The sequence below is a fragment of the Bactrocera dorsalis genome, chromosome 2 (assembly GCF_023373825.1).
Source record: "Bactrocera dorsalis isolate Fly_Bdor chromosome 2, ASM2337382v1, whole genome shotgun sequence".
NCBI classification, from domain to species: Eukaryota; Metazoa; Arthropoda; class Insecta; order Diptera; family Tephritidae; genus Bactrocera; species Bactrocera dorsalis.
Window position 1 is genome coordinate 11,480,186 of NC_064304.1, and position 22,263 is coordinate 11,502,448.

Genomic DNA, 22,263 nt, shown 5'->3' on the forward strand with positions numbered 1-22,263 from the left:
CATTGTTTTTGCAAAAGATTCAAGTACTTTGATATGAGTCCAACATTGGCATGCTTCATATCCAAAACATTAACCAAATTTTTTTCGGTCGATCCGTGGGAGATGTTGGGAATCTCTGCAATCTCTCTCATGCTAACACAACTATTTTCCAGCACTGTTTCTTTAACTTGTTTGATGTTATCATCAAAATGCATTCACTCGCATCAAGCAAACTTCCGTGCCTCATATATGCATATAGTACGTGCTATCCAAATTTCAATCCTCAGATTACTACACATATATAGTATATGTTACATATAAACCTTGTACGGATACACATTTCATCTTCATACTATATAAGAAGAGTGGCTGAAATTTCACCATACACTCTTTCCTATCATCATAATAATCTATTTGCACTTTTACTACCTGTAACATATGTATATATCGAATTCATACTTTTGCAATGAATTTTTCGACTTTAATTTCCAATTTTCGATAACACTTTATCGTAATAAGAAGAAGATATTATGACCCTAAGATAGTAGAAGCTCACTATTCAGCATGTTGTAAATCTGGAACCAAATCATAATAAAAATAATTTATCAGGTGGTAAGCAAATTAAACCAGCAATTCAATTGATTTGGTAAAAAAACTTGATTTCTCTCTTAATTTTGAGCTTTGAGAGCCCTGGAATATATCTCGTCTCATCCGCCTGAAAGTTTGTTATTCGCAAAGATTATGTTCCATATTGAGCCAATTACACTAAGATAACATATTCCTAAAAACACGCTCATATCTCCGAAGCTATTCGCCGAATCAACTTTACATTTCCGAATGTTGTAATAAAGATAGCTGGAATTGTCCGCAATACTGTTAAAAGATTAGGAAAAATTTGGATTCTGAGGTTACTATCGAAGCTCATACAATATGTGATAGCATTAACAGGATTTTTTAATATTGGCAAATACTTTTTTGCTGCATGAGCACATAAACTATGAAACATGAAGCCAAAGCAAAAAAAAATTTCGGTGAAATGCAAACAAGAATAAATAGTACACTTAAATGTTTAAAAAAGTTTACGAATGTTTTGAATCAATTAAATTTTGGTTCGAAAATTAAATTTTTAACCAAAAATATTATAATTTAGATATATTTAAAAAAATACAGAAATTTTTTTTGGAAAAGGTATATCGTAGCGAAAACAAAAAATATACCGGGGTTTCCAATAAGGATGATATGATAAGTGCCAATTTTCTATTTTTAATTTGTCATGATCTGTAGTATTTATACTCTTGCAACATGTTGTTACAGATGATCACGATGACGATTTCCGAAATCCGAGTGACTGTCTGTGCGTTTATCTGTCTGTTCAAGCTGTAACTTGAGTAAAAATATATTCTTGAAGAAACTTGGTATGCGCGTTCCTTGGAAAAAAAACAAAATTGCGAGTCTTTGGAGGGGCGTAATCGAACCCCTGCCACGCCCACCAAACGCCATTAACTTAAAACCTATAAAGTGTCATAACTAAGCACTAAATTAAGACATAGAACTGTTATTTGGCACAAGATCGCAATTGCAGGGGGCACCTGGGAAAGGGATTTTAAAACTCCTTATAGCGCTATGAATGAATATCTAAATACGCCAGAGAAATTACATTTTATCCCCGAGATGGTTTGAAGCCCCGGCCAAAATCACTTTAAGGGGAAATCACATATCTCGAGATGCGCCCGACCTTTATCAACCAAATTTGGTATGGACAACAAAGACGGTTCAAGCCCCTAGGTTCCGAATATTTCGAACCTACTACCTATGTTGACTGTTTACCGAAAATGTTAGCCAATTCCTCTGATTTATAATTGAAACTCAAAGAAAATCTTCTCACGTGCAACAACCAAATTATTGCGATAAAAGTATGGATATTCGATTATTTCAAGAAAATGTGACATTGAATGGTCTTCAAGTAATTGTAATTTAAGACCATTAGACTACTTCTTGTGGGGTTATTTGAAGTCATTGGTATTCAGCAACAAACCAAATGCTTTTCAATCTTTAGAAGCCAATTTTTAATGAGCTGTTCGTGACATACGACTTGATTTTGCGCAAAAAGTACTCGAAAATTGGGTTCTTCGAATTCGTTCCTGCAAAAGAAGTCGTTGAGGCCATTCGAATGATATTAATTGTATCGATTGTTCTTCACACTAAATAAAAAACCATTTGTGTTTCCTTAACAATTAGTGTGTGTTAGTGTATTTTTTTTAAGAAATCATATCACTCTTATTGGGTAACACCATATAACAATTTATTTATATCTAAATACGAAACTCCATTAGAAGCAGCTCAGTGATATAGTGATAGATATATAACTGGTACGAGTTCTATATATATTACGTACTTACATACAAATTAAATTATAAAACTACTTTTTACATATACAAACACTGTCGAGTGTTTTTGCAATTAAGGCTACGAATAAGATGTCACTGCTGTTGTACAAAAACATGATTTTCTACTTTATGTAGTAACGTAAATCATTCCTTTTGTCGCTTAATTTATTTCATTAATTTCGACATGATTTCTTTATGTGGACTTTTGTGCTAAATTTTGGTTTTTGGTAATTTTGTGTTTTTATTTTCTGTGATTTTTTTTTTTTTTGTAATTTCATTTTGATTAGAATGATAAAAACAAAAAAAAATTATCAACATAAATCTCTCATTATTCTGTCATTACCTTTTCACACGTTCCTCTCTAAACAAAAAACGCCAAACAAAAAAACTGTGTGTATTTCTATGAACGAAACAGTGGCCACATTCAGGAAAGGCGTTCGCGCCGTCCAAATGGTGGGACGTGCAAGTACGTATAAAAATTCAAATATGCATTTAATACATGTTCTTATGTTGTTTTCGTTTTTTCTTTGTTACAATTTCAATTTTCATTTACTGACATATTTTTTTTGTTTCGATTTATGTGTTTTCGGTATTAGTCTCATGCGAAGCTTAAATAATTTACACCAACAAGCTAACATTTTCCAAACACACGACGCAACAGACATTTGTGTTGTAATCCACACTGCATATATACACACATACATACATATTTACACTGTTATCTACATTAAATAATGTCAGCAAATTCCAAAATGTGTTAGTAAATGCTTTTTTTCAGTGTTCTTAGCATAAATGCATAAGAAAAATCGGTCACGTGACCAGCAAACGCAAGTAGCGCCTAAGGCAGCACAGTTCTTGGCATATAAAAGCATAATTAGGAAAAACAAAAACGTGGTTGTGGCTAAATTTCCATGTTGCAAAGTGTCGCCACGCCCTCCACTGTGCTCACGACCTGCCACTTTTCCCTCAAAATGCTTACGAACTGTTTTTATGTGTCGCCCTACACTATCACCCAGCTTAACAGTTAATCATCCGTCAATTATTCATAACAACATTTAATTTCAAGCATAAAATTCTAAATCTCGTTGCAATATTTTTCATCTCTCATATCTTATTCTTCAAAAAAAAAAAGTAATCTATATATGTGTTTAAGTGTTGTAACATTCATAAAATAGCAGTGTGTGTGTGCGTGTGGCCGTACAAAAGCAACAAGTAACTACCAAAAATGTTTAGGCTTGGCGAGTTTTCTGAAAACGTTATTGAAATCCTAGAACAACAAAAAAGGAAAATTATAAAAATTTGATTAAGCACTACCCACACACACACTAACACATCTCCATTTACTACTATCACCTATGTATGATATATTGCATAAGACTTCATGCGCGTTATCTGTAGTACCACAATCGAATATCAATGTCCATTTACTTTAGTACTTGTCTATTTACAAACTCGTAAACACCTACATACATACTCCACATACTATTTATTGCATAAACTATTTACCGTGTGTTTCCTAATCGTTCTCATACTTTTAAGCGTTGCAATTTCATTGTTTTACATGTTTTTTTCATACAATATTTTAACCGTTATTCAACAACCTTTCTAGTCGTAAATTTCTGCAAACTTTTTCGCTGTGTAACGAAAAACTTCATGAATCACCACAAAGTCTACACATTTTAATGTTTTAGTTTATAAAACTCGTTATCAACATACACAAACAAAATGTCACAAAATCGACTCTGTAAATTTTATATCTTCATCTTTGTAATCATTGTTGTGTCAGACTTTTATTATCGTATACTTTTCATGCAGCAGTAGTAGTGCGTTTTCTTCCTTGGTTTATTATATGTACAATGAGTTCTTAAATATATGTACTTTTTTTTACATTTATTGTGACCACAAATATTTCGAAAGATAACTTTGAAGTTACAAAAAATAAAAACAGAACAAAACAAAAAACCAACACGGAATTTTTTTAGTCTTTTTCAAGATCCATATATGTATATTGATATATCTAAGCAATTTAAATATAAATACATTATATAATACCAAATTCTTGAACTTATTATAGAGCAATCAATGCAATCAAAAATACAAAAAAGTTGTCTCCTTAAACTGAAGCCTCCGTGTTAACCAAAGTTAATGCGGAATGATTAAAATATTGGGAAGTATGGTTTAGACCTCTGAGAAGTCTTAATTCATGCATATTTGTCAAAATTGAAAGGCAAAATTGTGAGTGGGTTTTTTGTGGAATCTTAAATCTGAAGTCGTTTTTGTTCCCAATCAAGGAGGCCATGTCACAATCACAGTCAATGTCCGTTTTTTCGTGGGTAAATGCGGTGTTACAGCCTCAGCCCACGGTGTTCAAAGCACAGACTCAAAATTAGTTTGGTACGAATACTACGCTGAGCAAAAAATAGTAAAATTTTGTTCATACATATTTTACTAATCTCAATTCCTAAAAATCTAGCGTGTAGCACTTCACGTTTAATTGACTTAAAACGGTTTCCTCAGAGTGCGACGGTGCATTATAGCTTCGCGCAAACAACGCATAACACTCAAATAGTATCCATTGTTGACAGCTTGGCCGGTCACTTTTGCCACGATATTCGAGCGATTTACTATGTGTTTCCGAGTCATAAGCATAGATCCAATACTCATCGTCAGTAATAATATGTTTCATAACATTCTGGCAGTCGGAGAGCATTGTTTCACAGAGATTAACACGACGCTGTTTTTCGAAAAATATGAGTAATTTTGGAACCAATCGTGCTTTCACTTTTCTTAGACCTAAATCATCTTTCAAAATGGTTTTCACTGATACTTTCGATATTCCAACGATGTACGTAAGACCTCTGACTGTAAATCGTCAATTCTCATGCACCAATGCCGTTATTTTATTGATGTGCTGATCAGCAGTTGGTGTTGATGGTCGTATTGGACGTGGTTCGTAATCAACGCGTTCTCGACCCTCTTTGAATAATTTGGACCAATCAAAAGCACTTACTCGCGACAAACAATTATCACAGAAGGCCTTTTCTAACGTTTTGATATTTAGAAATATCATTAAAAGTGTTAAAATTTCTATTCAAGCTAATATATTTATTGATCGAAAAGAAATAGACTTCAAAAAATATGCGGGCAAAACCTTTGATCTTTCAGCAACGAGTTTTTCAGTTTCTTCCTAAAAGGATAACACTCAGTATTTTTAGAGCTTCCAACCCTTCAAAAAACAAATACTCATACGTTATGCATTTCTCGAGCTGTTCTAGTTTTTTTTTCATATAACAGCATTTTTGTGGTCACAATAGATATTATGTTTTTAAAAACATTAGTTGTAAAACTCTTTAAGTTCATTCTCTTGCTTTTGATTATAAATTTTTTTTATATTTCTTTAAATTTTTAACAATATTATTTACGTATTCGACGTTGTGTCTTAATTAATATGTATTTTCACTGACCTAATCAAATTGTATGTGTATTAAACTACAATAATATTATATCTAACCAAAAAAAAATAATAATAATACAACAACAAACAAAAAATACAACAAATTTTGTACGAAATGGCTAGAAGACGATGAGTACTCGCTCTACTCAAGTAAGTGCAAATAAACATAACTATATACTATATACATGGTACATAGTACAGAGTACATAATGTACTTGCAATACAATTCGAAACTTTAATTACCAACTACTCGTACTCGTACAAACAATAATGAATTCATGAATTGGTTCTGCATTTTTCCAGTTTTTTTTTTGAATGTATGTGTTAAAATACACTGAACCACCGAACGCTCGAAAATGCTTTGCTGTCGAACTCGGTTAGCGAGTGCGACTTGAATAGGCGCTGCATATACTCGTGCATACATAGACAACTGTTTGTGGAACAATTTTGGAACGCAAATATATATTATATATGTACTGATAATAAACTTTTTGTATTCAGCTCTTGAAATTGTTCTTAGATTTTAGTCGATAATATATTCGATATGCGGCTTTATTTAATTTTGAAATGAGATTTTCTTTAAACTTTAATTCAATATAATTAGTAATAGGTATTTTTCGTATGTGTGTGTTCGCATCGAGTTTCTATATATCTAATTGTTGTAATTTGTGTCTGGGTTCTGAGCAACTGCGGCGTTCACCTAGCATTTGAAGGTTATAAATAAAAACATTCTAATGAATATAAATACTATATATTTACATATATGTTTAAATATATATTTACATAAATATAATATTATTTTTTTTTTGCATAATCTGCTTAGGTATTATAATATTCGCTTCTGTTTACAAATTTTGTATACAATAAATATAAATGCATCTATGTTATATGTGTGTATGTATTTATTGACTATGTACTAAGTAGTTATCTATTTAATTTATGCTCTTAAAAATGAATATCGCAATTACTGTTTTTTTGTACAGGGTTATATTATTTTTATTGTAATTATACGCATAGAAATTTTGAAGTTATAAGAAAACAAGAAAAACGTTAACTTCGTCTATAACGAAGCTAACTGTAATACCCTACTTTTTTACAGAAGCTCCAAATTTAATTGCGAATGTGTATTATCATTCAAAAGAACATTCTTTGGCATTTATTTTTTGAAGATTATCGCTTTAAAATTTTGGCCGCGGCTACGTTCCAGATGGTCTATGCGCTCACCGCATTTTCGATGAGTCGTTCGAAGAGTTCGACTAGTAACGATTGACACCCAACTGGTAACGATTGACTCCAACGCATAGTCTTTAGATTTTACATATGCCCACAGAAAAAAGTTTAACGGTGTGAAATCACACGATCTTGGTGGTCAGTCGACCAAAACCTGAAATTATCTCCTCACCGACGTGTACTCTCAATAAATCCATTGATTGATGCGATATGTGGAAATTGGCGCCATCTTGCTGAAACCGAATGTTGCCGAGATCACGAGCTGAATTCCATGCATCAAATAGTCGGTTATCGGCGCAATAATGAATGAAACGTCGGATCTTCTTAGAACTTTTAAAGAGCCCATAGAGCGAAGCGATGTTGCTTGGTAAGGTCGAGCGGCTTCAGTTATTGCACAAGCTGTATTTAATAATATTCAATTTAAAATCTCGACGTAAAATGCGCAAAGTCGTTATATATGTTAGTCCGAGTTGCTGCTTACGGCGCCGAATCGACTCTCCAAGGTCTTCGTGCACACTCTCAGCTATGGCTATTATATGTTCTTCATGCTGGACGTGGTCTCTTAGGTCGAATATTATCAAGTCCTCAAGAGTCCTCTGTCAAAAAAGGACTATTGAAAAAAGTACCTCTCAAAATTAAGAAATATTGGGTAGTCGAAAAAGTCTCTTCACATTTCTAATCAAACTTCAACATTATATTTATACTATTCTTCCCTTTCTTATGCAGCAATTTCAAAATATTGTAAATTTCTTCATTATTTTCACTCATTTTTGAACAGCTTTAACTTTTTCCCCGAATTTAATTTTTTTTTGGTTTTATACATGAAGCTGAAAATACCACATTTCCAACGCTTTATGGTGTTACACAATGTGATTGGTAGCACTGGAGATATACGACTGCAACGACAACTATTGACACAATACGAAAAGACTTTTTCGACTATCCAATATTTATAATGAAATAGGTTTGTCCAAAAAACATTATTACCATCACACATAAAATAAGATCTCTCTAAATTTTTTTATAATAACTTCAAAATAGCTATGCATTATAATTTTATAGTTAGATATACATAAGCCTGGGTCACGTCGATTCGGTGTTTTTAATGGAACTTTTCAAACACACCTGAGAAAAATCAATAGCAAAACAGCGAGTAGCAATGAATAACAAACTCTCACTAAATACAAGATAACGCAAGTAACGCAACTAAAAACTGAATGCTCAATAGCCTTAGTGCCGCCTTAGTAATATTCATAGTTTTAGTTAACTTTCGTTAATTACATAGCATCTTAGCTAGTATTTACATTTAGAGGTTTTTAGAGTATGAACTAATTAAATTATATTGTAGAAATAGAAATTATATTTTTAAAGTGTCTTATAGGGGGATAAGTGTAAGAATGTATAGTTGTATGTAAAATTATGAGTCCATTGTATAATTTCAAATTAACTATGTATATAAATATGTACATTAAAGCATATGCTTTATAGTACTTAGTACATTTGCACGTGTAGAATATTGCATATATATGTATTTATAAATTCTAGAATTATATGGCAATTTGCTAATACACAAGCGAGTCAAGATTTCAGCCAAAATCTAAACTTAGATTTACACTGATGTCGCTTAAAGAATAAAATTTTTGAAAACTCCATAACTACAGTTCGCTAAGTTTCGAAATTATACAAAAAGCAATAGTTTATTCTACCGTTTATTATATTTAACCAAAATGCGAGATTTTCATTGAAATATAGTAGTTTTCTTTAAATTTTCTCACGATGTGAAGATATCAGTTCACTCAACATCAGATAGAATGGAAGAAAAGAAAGAAGGAAAATTATAGAACTGAATCTAGAAAATCATTGAATGCAAAGCCATCTATATATCTGAAATCTCGTATTTTATTGATGGTCAATAACAGTACTAAATTCAATAAAAATAATCAAATGTAGTAGTTAGACTATCTTGAATTTTTAAGCTGGTCTGGTCTTCCACGTCAAAAATCGAGTTATCATCAAAATTATTTACACGGTTATACACTCAATAACTATTGTATATGTAAATATTTAGGTAGATATGCAGTGTTTGTTTAAAAAATATGTACTTAATTAACAAACACAAAATAACACGTTGGAAGTTAACTTCTTTATAAGCAATATTTTCAAGGAACTTGCCTGCTTTAGCTATGCTCGCATTTACTCAGAGAATTTTACAAATGCTTGTGCATCACTATATTTACTTTCAAATATATATGCGTGCTTATATAAGTATAGTTTTTCTATTTAATACACATTAGATTATAACTCTAGCGGCTATAACTGCAACAAATTAGTCACATATTAACAGATATGCTAGTACTTAGCTTAGCTATTTTCTTCACTTAAGTAGTCATAAGATGTGCATATGTACCGTTAAGTCGCCGTTTAGTTGTTGTTGCCATGTGTGCATGTAGTTAATGCTAAGCTGATGCATGTTTAGCAAATCCATCGACAAAGTATTGTATATATGCGTATGCTGCTTTGCATGTTGCCAATTTTCACTCTCAACTCTTTTAATTAATAGTCTTCCTGGTCGAATATTTGTGTACTTCTAATTTTATTATTGCTTAAATTCTTTAAATCACCAAACAAACAATTATATACAGACACTTCTTATACACGATCGTACCTAATTATTGAACTGAGCATGTGAAATAGTTGCTTTAAATTGATTTCCTCTTTCCAAAAGCTGAAAATTTGCATTCGAACTCGTTTAAAAACATGTTTGCCTTCCCTTTTTGTACATTTTTGTTACTCTTCTTCAAAATAATTCTTTTACACTTTGGTTTTTATAAGTTCTCTAAATTGATTGCACTAATTATAAATATTTTAGGTTATGAGTTAAATTAAATTCCAATTAAGTTTAATTAATTTAATATATTAACTTATGACATTAATTTTTTTTTGAAGAATATTCGCTTGTCTTTACTGACTAGCTCAAAAGTTGTACACAAAAATAAGTAGATATGTGCGGAGAACTAACACCTTTGATAATAGCCATTATTTATATACCATTATATATACATAGTTCATGTCGTATTCCTGCCCATACAATATTATAAGTTTTGACAATTTTTTCGTCATAAAAATAAATTTTTAATTCGAAATATTGGCTTTTGAAAAATATATTCTTTTATAAACTATCCAGGACAAATATATATTCTAAAATTCAGCAATTTCCTACCTGATACAATTCGAGCTGCCATACATTTAAAAAAAAAAAAAACGCAGAAACTTCAAATTTATTTTATTATCATTCGAAGGAACATTCTCTGGCATTTAGTTTTTATCTCTTTAAAATATCTCTTTCAAATGTTGGCCGCGGCTATGTCTCAGATAGTCCAACCTTTAAGTATAATTTTCTATGATTACTTCGATCATTTTGACTGGTAACTAGCAACTGACATGCGTGATGGTTTGCTCCAAGATCTAAATCGAAGCGGGATTGTCCGCATAGGGTGTGATGTCACATAATCTTGTTGGCCAATCGAATGGCCCAAAACGTGACAATATCTGCCCACAAAAGTGTTCTCTCAATAAATCCATTAATTGATACGATGAGTGGGAATTGGCGCCATCTTGTAGAAACCAAATACCACTAAGATCCCGAGCTTCAATTTCAGGCTTCATTTTTGAAGAAATATGGGCCGATCAAACCACACCAAACCCTCAAAGCGTGGTTTTTTCTACATGAAATGGCAGCTCTTAAATCTCTTCAGGTTGTTCTTCATCCAAAATGCAGCAATTTGGTTCGTTTACATACCCATTAAGCTAGAAATGGGCCTCATGGCTAAACAAAATTTAGCTCGAAATCGTCGGATCTTCTTAGAACTTTTCAAGAGCCCATAGAGGGAAGCTATATCGCTTGGGAAGGTCGAGCAACTTCATTTCTTGCACAAGCTGTAATATGTACACTTTCAATTTAAGATCTGAACGCAAAATGCGCCTAGTCGTTTCACACGTCAGTCAGAATCGACTCTCCACGATCTTCGTGTAAACTCTCAGCTACTTCTGCTATATTTTTTTCACTGCTTCCTGGACGTGATCTCATTGCTTTGATAGCCTATTTGAGAGCTATTAACATAGCAACTTATAAACCTCTAAAAACATTCTACAACTATATACTTTATATGGATTATAAAATTAATAAAATATGAAAATTTCCTACAAGCGAATATTTTTTATTTATTTTTTACAATAATTTAATTAGTAATTCTTTAAAAATATATATAATTTTATATTTTACACCGTTTTTTCTGTTATCTCAATTTAACTTCCACAACAATGTTACCGCCAGTAACAATTTAAATTTAATGCAAACTGTTTATTTTAATTTTTACTAGTTATCTTAAACAAAAATTTAAAAACAGATAATTTAATTTAAACATTAAAATTAAATAAATTTAAAACCAAGTAATTAGCAAGGAACACGTAGTAACGTAAACAAAACGCTCATACTATAATTTATAGCTCACGCATTGAAATTATAACCCAAAAATACCAAAATAAAAAGAAAGAGAAAACACGAAACAAACAATATTAAAACTAAAATTGCAAAACATATTGATGAATTAAAAAAAAAAGAAAAACAAAATAAAACATAATTTTTTGCGAGAATGCTGATTAGTGAATATCTTACAGATGATTTCCATCCAGCACCCACATTTACGCCGCCCGAGTTGCCCAAGCGGGTGCATGTGCGCGGATCAGTAACGGGTAATGAAAAGAATTCTCAAATACCTATACTATTACACACAGTTCGCGCATACATACACACACACAGAGAATAATTTCCCATTCATGCGTTTACTGTAAAATCAGCTTTATCGGTTTATTCATTTTTATAAATCTCATACCGATTCATTCACAAACTCATTTCAAACAAATACTTTGCAATGGAAAAAAAGGAATTTTTTCAACATGCGCTAAATTGTAATTGCTCAACTTAAAAAGCAAGAAATAAATGAAACAAAGAAATTTTGTAGACACTTACATGCACACGCACTCGTATGTACAAAATGTAATATCCACACACCCCTCTAAGATGTGCTTCTGTTTTTTTCCAAATTTTCAGTTAGCAATTCATCATTTTTTCATATGTAAAAAAAGTTTTTTGTTCATGACATTCTTACTTTGTTGCATATTTAACATTTTCTAGAATTTTTAGCTTTTTTTTCAAGTCAGGAACGGGTTCTACAAGTGTGGTAGTTAGCTATATAATTAAATTTTGTGTAAACTTTCAAGTGAGCCAAAAATATGATTATAATAGATTTGAATAAAATAAAATAAAAAGCTATTTCTTATAGGAAGGTGTTTTACTCTGCGTAGTTTTATCATTTTTTTGACTTTTTATCTTTTGTTTCGCTTAAAAAATCATAATCTGATTATTTTCTGTTATCTGTTTTTGTTCCAAATGATTCATAGATCTAACGTAGAATAGTTCTAAAGAAATAATCTCCCAGTTTTAATTGTGTTCACGATTACTTCGATTCTTTCTTCAGAATAATAAAAATTTATTAAAAATTATTAACAAAAAAACACGTAAACATATTAAGAATAGGCCAAAGATCTCTTCAATTTCCAAACAACCGTCTCTCATTAAAATACTTATTTTTGTATTGGATCTATAACCAGCTTTTGCTATTTTTTTATTTAAGAAAAATATATGGTATTATTCAAAGTATTGCTCATCTGGGGGAAAAATACGTTCCATCTCACTAGCAATTTGTGGATTCCATCTCATAAGAACTACGACAGCTTGGGAAGCAACAATGAATCAAGCCAATTTATGAAACCTTGTTCTGATGTAAACGTATTCCAGTGAAACCTTCTGCATCGACGATTGTTAGAAGGGGCAAGTTCTAGGCTATAAAGCCAACAAGGCAAAACTTTCTAGCCGGTGTTTTGCAAATAATTTTTATTCGGTCGTTCAGTATGAGGACGAGCTTTGTTAAGTGGAAAATTATTGCCTGCAAATTCCGGGCGTTTCAAGCAATCGCTCACCTTTTTCTTCTTTATTGGTGTAGACACCGCTTAGGTAGTTAAAGCCGAGTTACAACACCGCGCCAGTTATTTTTCCTTTCCGCTGTTTGACGCCAGCTGGAGATTTCAACTGTTGCCAGGTCCTTCTCCCCTGGTATTTTCACCGAAGTGGAGGTCTTCCTCTTCCTCTACTTCCCCAGGCGGGTAGTGGGTCGAATTCTCTCTAAGTTGGAGTATTTTCATCCATTCTCTCAACATCATCTAGCCGTCTATTAATTCGTTGAATTATGTCAATGTCGTCATATATCTCGTACAACTCATCGTAAAGGACCAGAAATCTTCGCAGAATCTTTTATTCGAAAACTCGTAATGCCGACTTATCAGATGTTGCCATTGTCCATGCCTCTGTACCACATAGCAAGACGGGGATAATGTACGTCGAGAGAGGATTTTACTTCTCATTTGCCTTCTCAGCCCGAAGTAGCAACTGCTGGCAAGGGTTATTAGAGCCTAACATTGTTGTTGGTGTTAATGCTGGTTCCAACATAGACGAAATTATCTACGACTTCGATATTATGACTGTCAGCACGCGACTTGGAAGCCAATGATATCAATGTCATCCGCGTACGCAAACAGTTAACAATCTTGTAGAAGATTCTCTATTCAGATCTGCAGCTCTAATTATTTTTTCATAACAACCAACACCACAGAACAAAACTCTCCCCAAAAACGCTTCTTCAAGTAGATATTTTGGCTTACTCTTCAAAAAAGACGCTGAAAGACAGTAATTTCTCTGGATTAGTAATAAAGTTACCCCATCTCTTGGCAAACCACACGAATTTGCTTATCTTGAAACCAAATAGAAATACTTCGAAGATAGCCAATGCCTGCAACTGTATTCAAAAACGGCTTTAAGTTGGTTGTGCATACCCAAACTAGATATTTCCATGTATGACTGAAAACATAGAAAATATTTACTACCCAATTTAAGTTTTTCTAATTCCTATGACTTTTTTGTAATTTTTAAGATCTTAAATCATAATGTTAAATCTACTTTAGCTTTTCGTTTTTTTAAATTTGGTTTTCTCTTTAAACATCATTTTGTTTTTCTAAAAATAATTTACGCTTAATTATATATGTTTTTATATATATTTTGGAAATGAAGAGGAAGTAGTTTATCACTAGAAATTTTTAATTCAAAATCGTTTTAATTTTTTTTTGTAAGTGAGGGTTGGAGAAGTGTACAAAAAATCATAAGGTTTTCTAATCTAGGTTAGTTTAATGATTATATTAACGTGCATTTTATTTTTTTTATTTAAAGAAACTTTTAATTACTTTTTGATTCATACAATGTCCATTAAATAGTGGTAAAAAACGAATTAAAAACCGTTAACAGGTTAAATCAGTGTCGTGTTGTAGGTAGCATAACCCTTACCTACCAGGTACTTTTCAGTTACTTGTATGTTTGTATTAATCTCTCTTGTTTTCCAATAACTCTAGAACCGGTTACTTACATAAAAAAAGTAAATAAAATTACCGTTTAACGTGTGTGTCTACTATAAACTGTAAAAAAAATAATAATAACAACAAATTAGTGATGATAATTTCTCTTTATACGTTAATACATGACATTTACTCGTTCCACTACTCGTATAAGTAAATCAATTACTACTATTCGTACTTGGTGCTCATTATTGTATTTGAAATAAATATTTTTTAACGTTTTTCACTGATTTGCTTTCTACTATAAATATATTATGAATTATGCTTGTTAATTACTATTTCAACTACAAAAATTGTAAAACTTGTAATTTCATCTACATAACTATATATGTGTGTGTATATACAAGTACTTGTAGTCACTAAAGATCAACTATTTCATAACTTTTATATAATTTCCTTTGTGTTTATGAAAAAAACATTTTCTCTACATATACTTGTATTACTTTGTACTCACACACTCTCTAGTACTCTTTTTCTCTCTCTCTCTTCTACATAGAATTGTCCTAATTCGTGATTGAAAGTACAGTATTTAATATTAATAGTTTAATTCAATTTTCAATAGTTCCAAATCTAATTCTTGTATCGTTGAACGAAATAGTCACGAAAAAGTGAAAAGTTTTAAACACTTGAAATAGACAAAGTGTAGTCAAGAGTATTTCCAAAACTAATAAAATATATGCTAAATGTATATGTACAATAACAATTGCAATACGCCAGTGTTCACGCTCAAACGCTAACTTGCAACAAGAAAAACGAAAATAAAAACCAAATTAGTAGTTTTTGCCACACGAAAAACTGCAGCAAACTGCTAAAACATAATAATCATCTGATACCGTTTTATTTCACTTGCTTTTTAATTACTTATATTGCATACTATTTACTCACTTACTTATATACATATATGTTTGTAGTGTCGCTACAAAAGATAACAACACAACCAAATAATATTACACACGCGTACAAAAATGTTTGAAAAATTTACCTTTCTTTTCAACCTAATCGCCGCAAACATAACAAATGCCCATTTTCTAAAGTTTGTTTTCTCTTTTGTATATACTTTTTTTGTTTTAAACGCTTTGGTGGTGATTAGGTGACATGACACGCGATAGAGAGGATGTGAACCGTAAGTATTTACAAAGTGTTGTGTTTTGTTTAAATGTTCGTCGGCAGCAAGGGCTCCATTCAAGACAGCGACATCTTAGGAAAGTGAGATTTACCAGTTTAGATATGGTGTTTCTAGCTTTTGCTATTATTTATTGGTGTACTACTGTCACCCTTTTTGTAGCAAACTTAAATTCCAATCGTCGGGCATGCTTTCGTCCGACCATATTCTACGAAGAAGGTGTTGTATGCTCGTTATTAGTTCTTCGCCGCCTTCTTTGAATAGCTCCGTCGGCAATTCATTGGCCCTCCGCTGGTTTGTTGTTCTTCAGACGGTTAATTGCTATTTCAACTTCTTTATGATCTGACAATGAAATGTCTACTCCATCGTCATCGATTGGGGAATCGCGTTCACCATCTCCTGGTGTTACGCTTTCACTGTCATTCAGCAGGCTGCAGAAGTGTTCCCTACATAATTTCAGTATGCTCTGGGCATCAGTCACTAGATCACCTCTGGGGGCTCTACAAGACTTAAAAAATCAGAATGAGAATCGCAGATATAAATTTGTGTCCATGTCGAAGTACGACTATTGAGGTATTGCCGCGGGAGCATCCACAATTTATTTAAAAACTAAATGAGTTTTAATTCTCACTACATTTTTTTCCTGATTAGAAGCAGGTTCCCAATAAAGTTAATAACTATCATCTGTTTATACCATAAAAAAACCACTTGAACTCACAAAAAGTTTATATGCTCATATTTTAACAATCAGTTCAACGAGACTATCGCGTTAGGCGAATTCCGTAAAACGTGGTGTGAGCAGATATTTTTAGATATTTTTAAAATAACTATCAAATTATATTTCTGTAAGCCACTAATCCATCTAAAATAATGGAGAATTTAAAAACGAGTATTGAGACAACTTTCAGCAGTCTTATGAAACCTATAAGGGAGAAGCACGATCTTCACCGAACCCCACATATAAAGCCGTATAAACGATATGATAAATACAGTCGATGTTCAACTATTTTCAAACTGAAAAATTGCTTGGTTTTCTTAGATGTCGCTCACTTTAAAAGCACAAATATCCCCGAAATATATAAAATAATCTCTAAAGAATACGAAAACTCACAAAATTAAACTAGAAACCGGCAACTGAGTGCAGTATTGTATTAATTTTAGTAGTACTATGTACAAACCGTAAATAATAATTCCAAGTGTTGCTACTTCCCAAACCAAAAACATATATTAATCAAACTAAAAAATAATAAATACAATTAAAAACAAATTGGCAACATAGCCTTAAATATTAATGTGTATATGTCAAACTAGTTAAAGTCCTACATAAGAGGGTGTCGCAGAAAGACCGATGAAGCTATTTTTCGACCACTAATGAACATTCACAAATGTGCTATGAATTCTGCTGCTTTATATTTAAATACTTGTTCTGAATTTAAAATTATAAATAATTGGTTGGACTACCCAAAAGTATAAAGTCATTAATTGGTATAACTACCCGAAAGTACCAAAACTTGATTAAGCTTTGTAATATTAATATTTTATAAGCTCATTAATGCATTCGTGAATTTATAAAATTGAGTCTAAACCAAGCAACTACTGTTGGATCTTAATGACCCGAAAATCGATTATGACAAGTCCAAATTATGCTACATATGTTTTTTGTTGTTTTAAAGTAATGGAACCGAAAAAAATATGCATTTAACATGGAATTCATTTGAAAAGTTAATCTTCTGAAGCTTATCAATAGTAATTCTCGAGTGTTATTGAACTTCTAAATTCTGTACGTGAATAATTTTGTCTAAACATTTTGCGGCACCTTCCTATCGTCAGCTAAAATGCAAAGTAACGTAACATCACTTTTCATAAGTTGACAGGCGAAGATAAAACGAAATAAGAGAAATCACTCATATTGAAACGAAATTTGTGTTTTGGTTATAAAATGGTTAAATATTGGTTACATATAGGTTATATAGTGGTTATATCTGTCAGCGGAAGCTGAAAAATGTATGATACATACATACATATACATATGTATGTAATATAATGCAATGATTCGTAAGCAATAAAAAATTCTATTTCGATTTTTTTGATGCTACCTTGTTTTGCATTTTAGTTGACGCTACATAAATACAGCTAATCTAAGACTAAGTGCAAAAACATTTAAAAACATATATTTGTGTATGGATGTTTTATATTTATTTGAAATATGTATGTAGACTAAGAAACCGCTAAATTTCTATTTACAGTCATAAATCGCAATGGTCGCCGCACGAACGGCACCGGCAACGGTAGTACAGGGCTGCATATGAATTCAATAGCTGCGAAACAAGTTAACAAGGTGAAACCGACAATTAACCGACAGCAGGTTGAGGGTCAGGTGATATCACCATCACAATACAACAGGTGAGTATGAGCAGATGACATTATAAACAATATATTAAAAACTTAAAAGTTATTATACTATATAAAAATACAAAGTATTACTTGTCAATTTATGCTGAAATGCTTAGAATAATATTTTATGAAAAAGCTTTGACGCAGAACGGCTTTGAAAATATGAAAGTGAAAAAATTAATAATTCATTATTATTAATATTATATAAATAATTATTATTAAATTAATGGCAACATTTATTTAAAATTTTATTTATATTTTATTTTTAATATTTAGGTAAAATATCAATTATATATTTTTATAAATTAGCAAAAGTCAGCGCCTAGGCATATACTATAAAAATATAATTTAATTTCAAATTTTAGTTTAGCTGCTTTTAAGCGCGCCTACTTTTCCGAATTGCAGTCCACAAAGTGTTAGTTAGCAGTGCCCAAGCAATAAATAATATTCATATTGAAAGAGACAGCAATTTAGCAAATATTTAATGTTTAAGTTATATTATTTTTGCGCTGTGTACTTTCGCTCATCTATAATTTTATTTATACTTTGCGCAAACTTCTGCAAAAATCATCAAAAATTTCATTTTGACATAACATTTTTTTCCAGTGTAAAAAATTTCATTTTAAATTTTTATCATACAAGTTGTTTTCCGTTTTTTTATAAGTCTCTAACAGCAAGCGTTTGTAAAATATGCAGCTTATTGATTGTATTTAAATAAAAATAAACAAAACTTCCAACAAAAAATAAATTGTTATATATTTACTTTTACCTCCCACAACTCTGAAAATATGTTTCTCTACTAAAAATATATACTTATACATACATATATGTATTATCTTTGTAAGCAATGTCAAATGCAAACATGTATTAACATAATAACATTAATAATAACAGCAACAAAAGCCAAGACTTAATGAAAAATTTTGTTTCAGGCCGCCAGAAAACGATGCTAACCCATATGCGGGCTATCAACTCGCTTACGAAGTTAAAAAGCTCATGTATGCGTCCACTCTAAACTTATAAAAATTTGAATGCTTTCACTTAAAATGTCACACAAAACATAGTTGTTGTTGTTGTCTTTTTTCACTACTATTCTACAACGTTTGTTTCACACTCTTATTCACCCACTTGTTCTGTCGATTCTATCTATCTATCGTCTTTGTATATTGTCGCATTTACTTGTATCACATGCAATATGATATTGCATGTTTTTGTTGTTTTCAATTTTTTTTGTAAATGTGTGTGTCTACATCAGTAGGTGTGTAAATAAATTTACAACTACAATTATTTGTATGCACTCTCCAGTCATGTTTTGCAATTTGTTCGTACATTTATTAACTGGTAATTTACGTCGCTATATTTGCATCCAATTTTCAAATATCAATGCAAAAACAAAAAACACGTAGTTTTGTTTCGAAGAAGTATCAGAATATTTTTGCCATACTTCATACACGGTTTTTGTTCATAAAATTCATGTCTCAAACAATGTACTGCGTGTTTGTAAATACATATGTACATTTACATACTAAATCTTAATCACATAAACAAGCACACATACGCATATAATCACACGGTTGACTCAATATTTACTCGCTTTTACGCGCTTTTCTTTCCAATCACTCACAGTAATACTCATCTCGCTGTGGCTTAAAAATCATGCCACTCAAATTATGTAAAAGGAGTTTTCAAAGTGTCATTATATACATAAATACTATATACATAAATACATAATTCGATTTTATAATCATTTAGCAATTTCTTCGATTTATTGCTGTTAAATAAGTTTATAATAATGCTTGTTATTGTACATTGCCTGTCTTCCATCACTTTTTGTATTTTTGTATATTATATATGGTAGTTATATAATTATAATTATAAATTAAATGTGTTTATTTATTATAAAATAATTTGAAATAAATGTTGAGGTAATTTTATCATTAAATGTTTGAAAATTATTATACACTTGTATACTTGTTTCAACGACATTGAAAGATCAAACACCTTGAGGCACATTCAAACACAATCTCAGCGGCATAATACTCAACATTATTTCACTCATTATATCATGCAACTACTTAAGTGATATTTTTCATTGATATCGGCAGAGTTCCGTCATTTACTTGCTGACAGATTTGGCTTATTATCAGGTAGCAATGACCATAGGAAGTCAATGAAGTTCGATTAAGCAGCAGATCTGTATATTTAAAGCAAATTCATGTACATACATATATGTAAGATAATATACTGTACTCAAATAAGCAGTTCCAGAATTAAAAACGGGACTTTCATCTTATTATTCATAGTCATAACCTCAAAGTAGCAAAATATCTTCTTATAAAAAACATCAACGTAACATGAACATTGTTACTAAAAGTATATAATACTAAACAGTGATTCATTTCAAGGTTCCCTACTTTTTAAAGAAAAAAAGAAGAAATTTCAAATTTAATGGGAATGTTTATTATCATTCGAAAAAACATTTTTTGGCATTTATTGTTTAAAGAGTATCTCTTTCAAATGTTGGCCGCAGTTACGCCTTAGATGGTCCATGCATTGAGTCCAATTTTCGATGACTCGTTCGAAAATTTCGACTGGTAACTGGCGAATGACAAACATGATATTTTGCTCCAAGTCGAAATCGAAGCAGAGATGTCCGCGCAGACTCTAAACTTTAGATTTCCTTACAGGAAAGATTCTAACGGTATGATATACCACGTTCTTAGCCACCAGCTCCTAAACCACACCAATCCTTAGTTTTTTCTGCATGAAATGGCAGCTCTTGAATCTCTTCAGGTTCCTTTTCGTCCCATTAAACGCCAACATTCATTTCTCAAGCGATCATATCATAAATGTATCATGTATTATATATACATAACATCATTCGAATATCAACAATATGGTTCTAATTAAACAGATCGTCCAAATTTCATTTATGTATGTATCAAAATTAATTTTGATTTCGTTTTGTACTTAAAAGTTTACTGAACTTTTCATTGGCTTTATTTTCATCCGCTTCATATGTTATTTTCTTTCATCAGGTTATTATTATAGATTCTAGAAGGGGTGATAGTTCTCCGGCATATTAACAAAATTAGTATGTAAACCTTATTACATTAAGATCAAATTATATCCGATATTTGTATGAAATACAATTGAGTTGTTAATCAGTTCCTTAGTTTATTATATGTTGTCCCAAGCAAAGTCGGGTAACCTTAATTATTATGCTATTTTACATTGTGACAAAAAAATTCATCAATATCGCCTTCAAAGTAGTCCCCACTAGATGACATATACTGCCAACGAATTTTTTAGGCCTCGAAACACTTTTCATAAGCACTTTTTGGGTTGTCCTTCAGCTTCTTCATCGAACTTCGATCGACTGAAAACGAGTTCGACAGAGCGGCATTTTCTGGTTGGGGAACAAATAAAATTCTTCTGGTGAATACTTCGGTTGATCGATGGTATTCGTTGCGTTTTTGGCTTTAAATTCGATCACAGTCGTGACTCGATGCGATGGTGCATTATCGTTGTGTAAAATCCATAAATTGCTCTTCTACAATTCCGGCCTTTTCGACAGATGTTCTCACACAACCGCCTCATGACATCACCTTGATTTTTAAGCGGCTTTACTGTGTTTTTTTTTTTTGGTTTCGGCTCGTTTTTTCCGATGATTGTTGAACAACAAGTTGCATGTCAAGCTCATAAACCCATGTTTCACCAGCAGTTATAATGTTCTTCACTAATGTGGGATCGGAAATTGCAAGATAAAACATGCCCAAAGAGACATGTTTACAATATTTTTTTTGAAAAAAAACTCAGTTTTATTGGGATGAGTCGAGCAAGAACGCGTTTTATATCTCTCTAACACTTGTCTGACGATTTTCAAACACCATATCCTTCAAAATTTTAGACAAATTCTTTATTCGACTTTTTACCCATTGTAAAAATCGCAACGCACTACTGAGGTGTACCAACTTAAACAGCTCCTGAAAACAAACTGTTGGCAGATCGCGCTCATATTTCGGATAGTAATTAAGGACGTCCTACCAACTTAGCAAAATACGGCTTTTTGCAATATAATTTTTCCAAGAAATTTAATTACAATTTCTGGGTGCTGTGTAGGATAAAAGTAAAATTTAGAGAGAAATTTAATTTGAAAAAAGTTCCTTCACTAT

The 22,263-nt window shown here is 31.6% G+C and overlaps 1 protein-coding gene across 48 annotated transcripts in view; it reads left to right on the forward strand.

The window, feature by feature from the left end:
- Positions 1-22,263, forward strand: part of LOC105227540 (calcium-activated potassium channel slowpoke) — a 160,893-nt gene that overhangs the window by 132,753 nt on the left and 5,877 nt on the right. For 15 of the 48 annotated variants that reach the window (XM_049449577.1, XM_049449568.1, XM_049449566.1 and 12 more), the window contains 6 exons: positions 2,782-2,832; positions 5,944-5,970; positions 11,728-11,802; positions 15,662-15,694; positions 17,941-18,097; positions 19,021-19,086. In XM_049449577.1, the coding sequence (XP_049305534.1) occupies positions 2,782-2,832; positions 5,944-5,970; positions 11,728-11,802; positions 15,662-15,694; positions 17,941-18,097; positions 19,021-19,086 (409 nt within the window). The remainder of the gene's footprint in view (positions 1-2,781; positions 2,833-5,943; positions 5,971-11,727; positions 11,803-15,661; positions 15,695-17,940; positions 18,098-19,020; positions 19,087-22,263) is intronic. The other 33 variants (XM_049449592.1, XM_049449593.1, XM_049449586.1 and 30 more) reach the window with 11 other exon arrangements.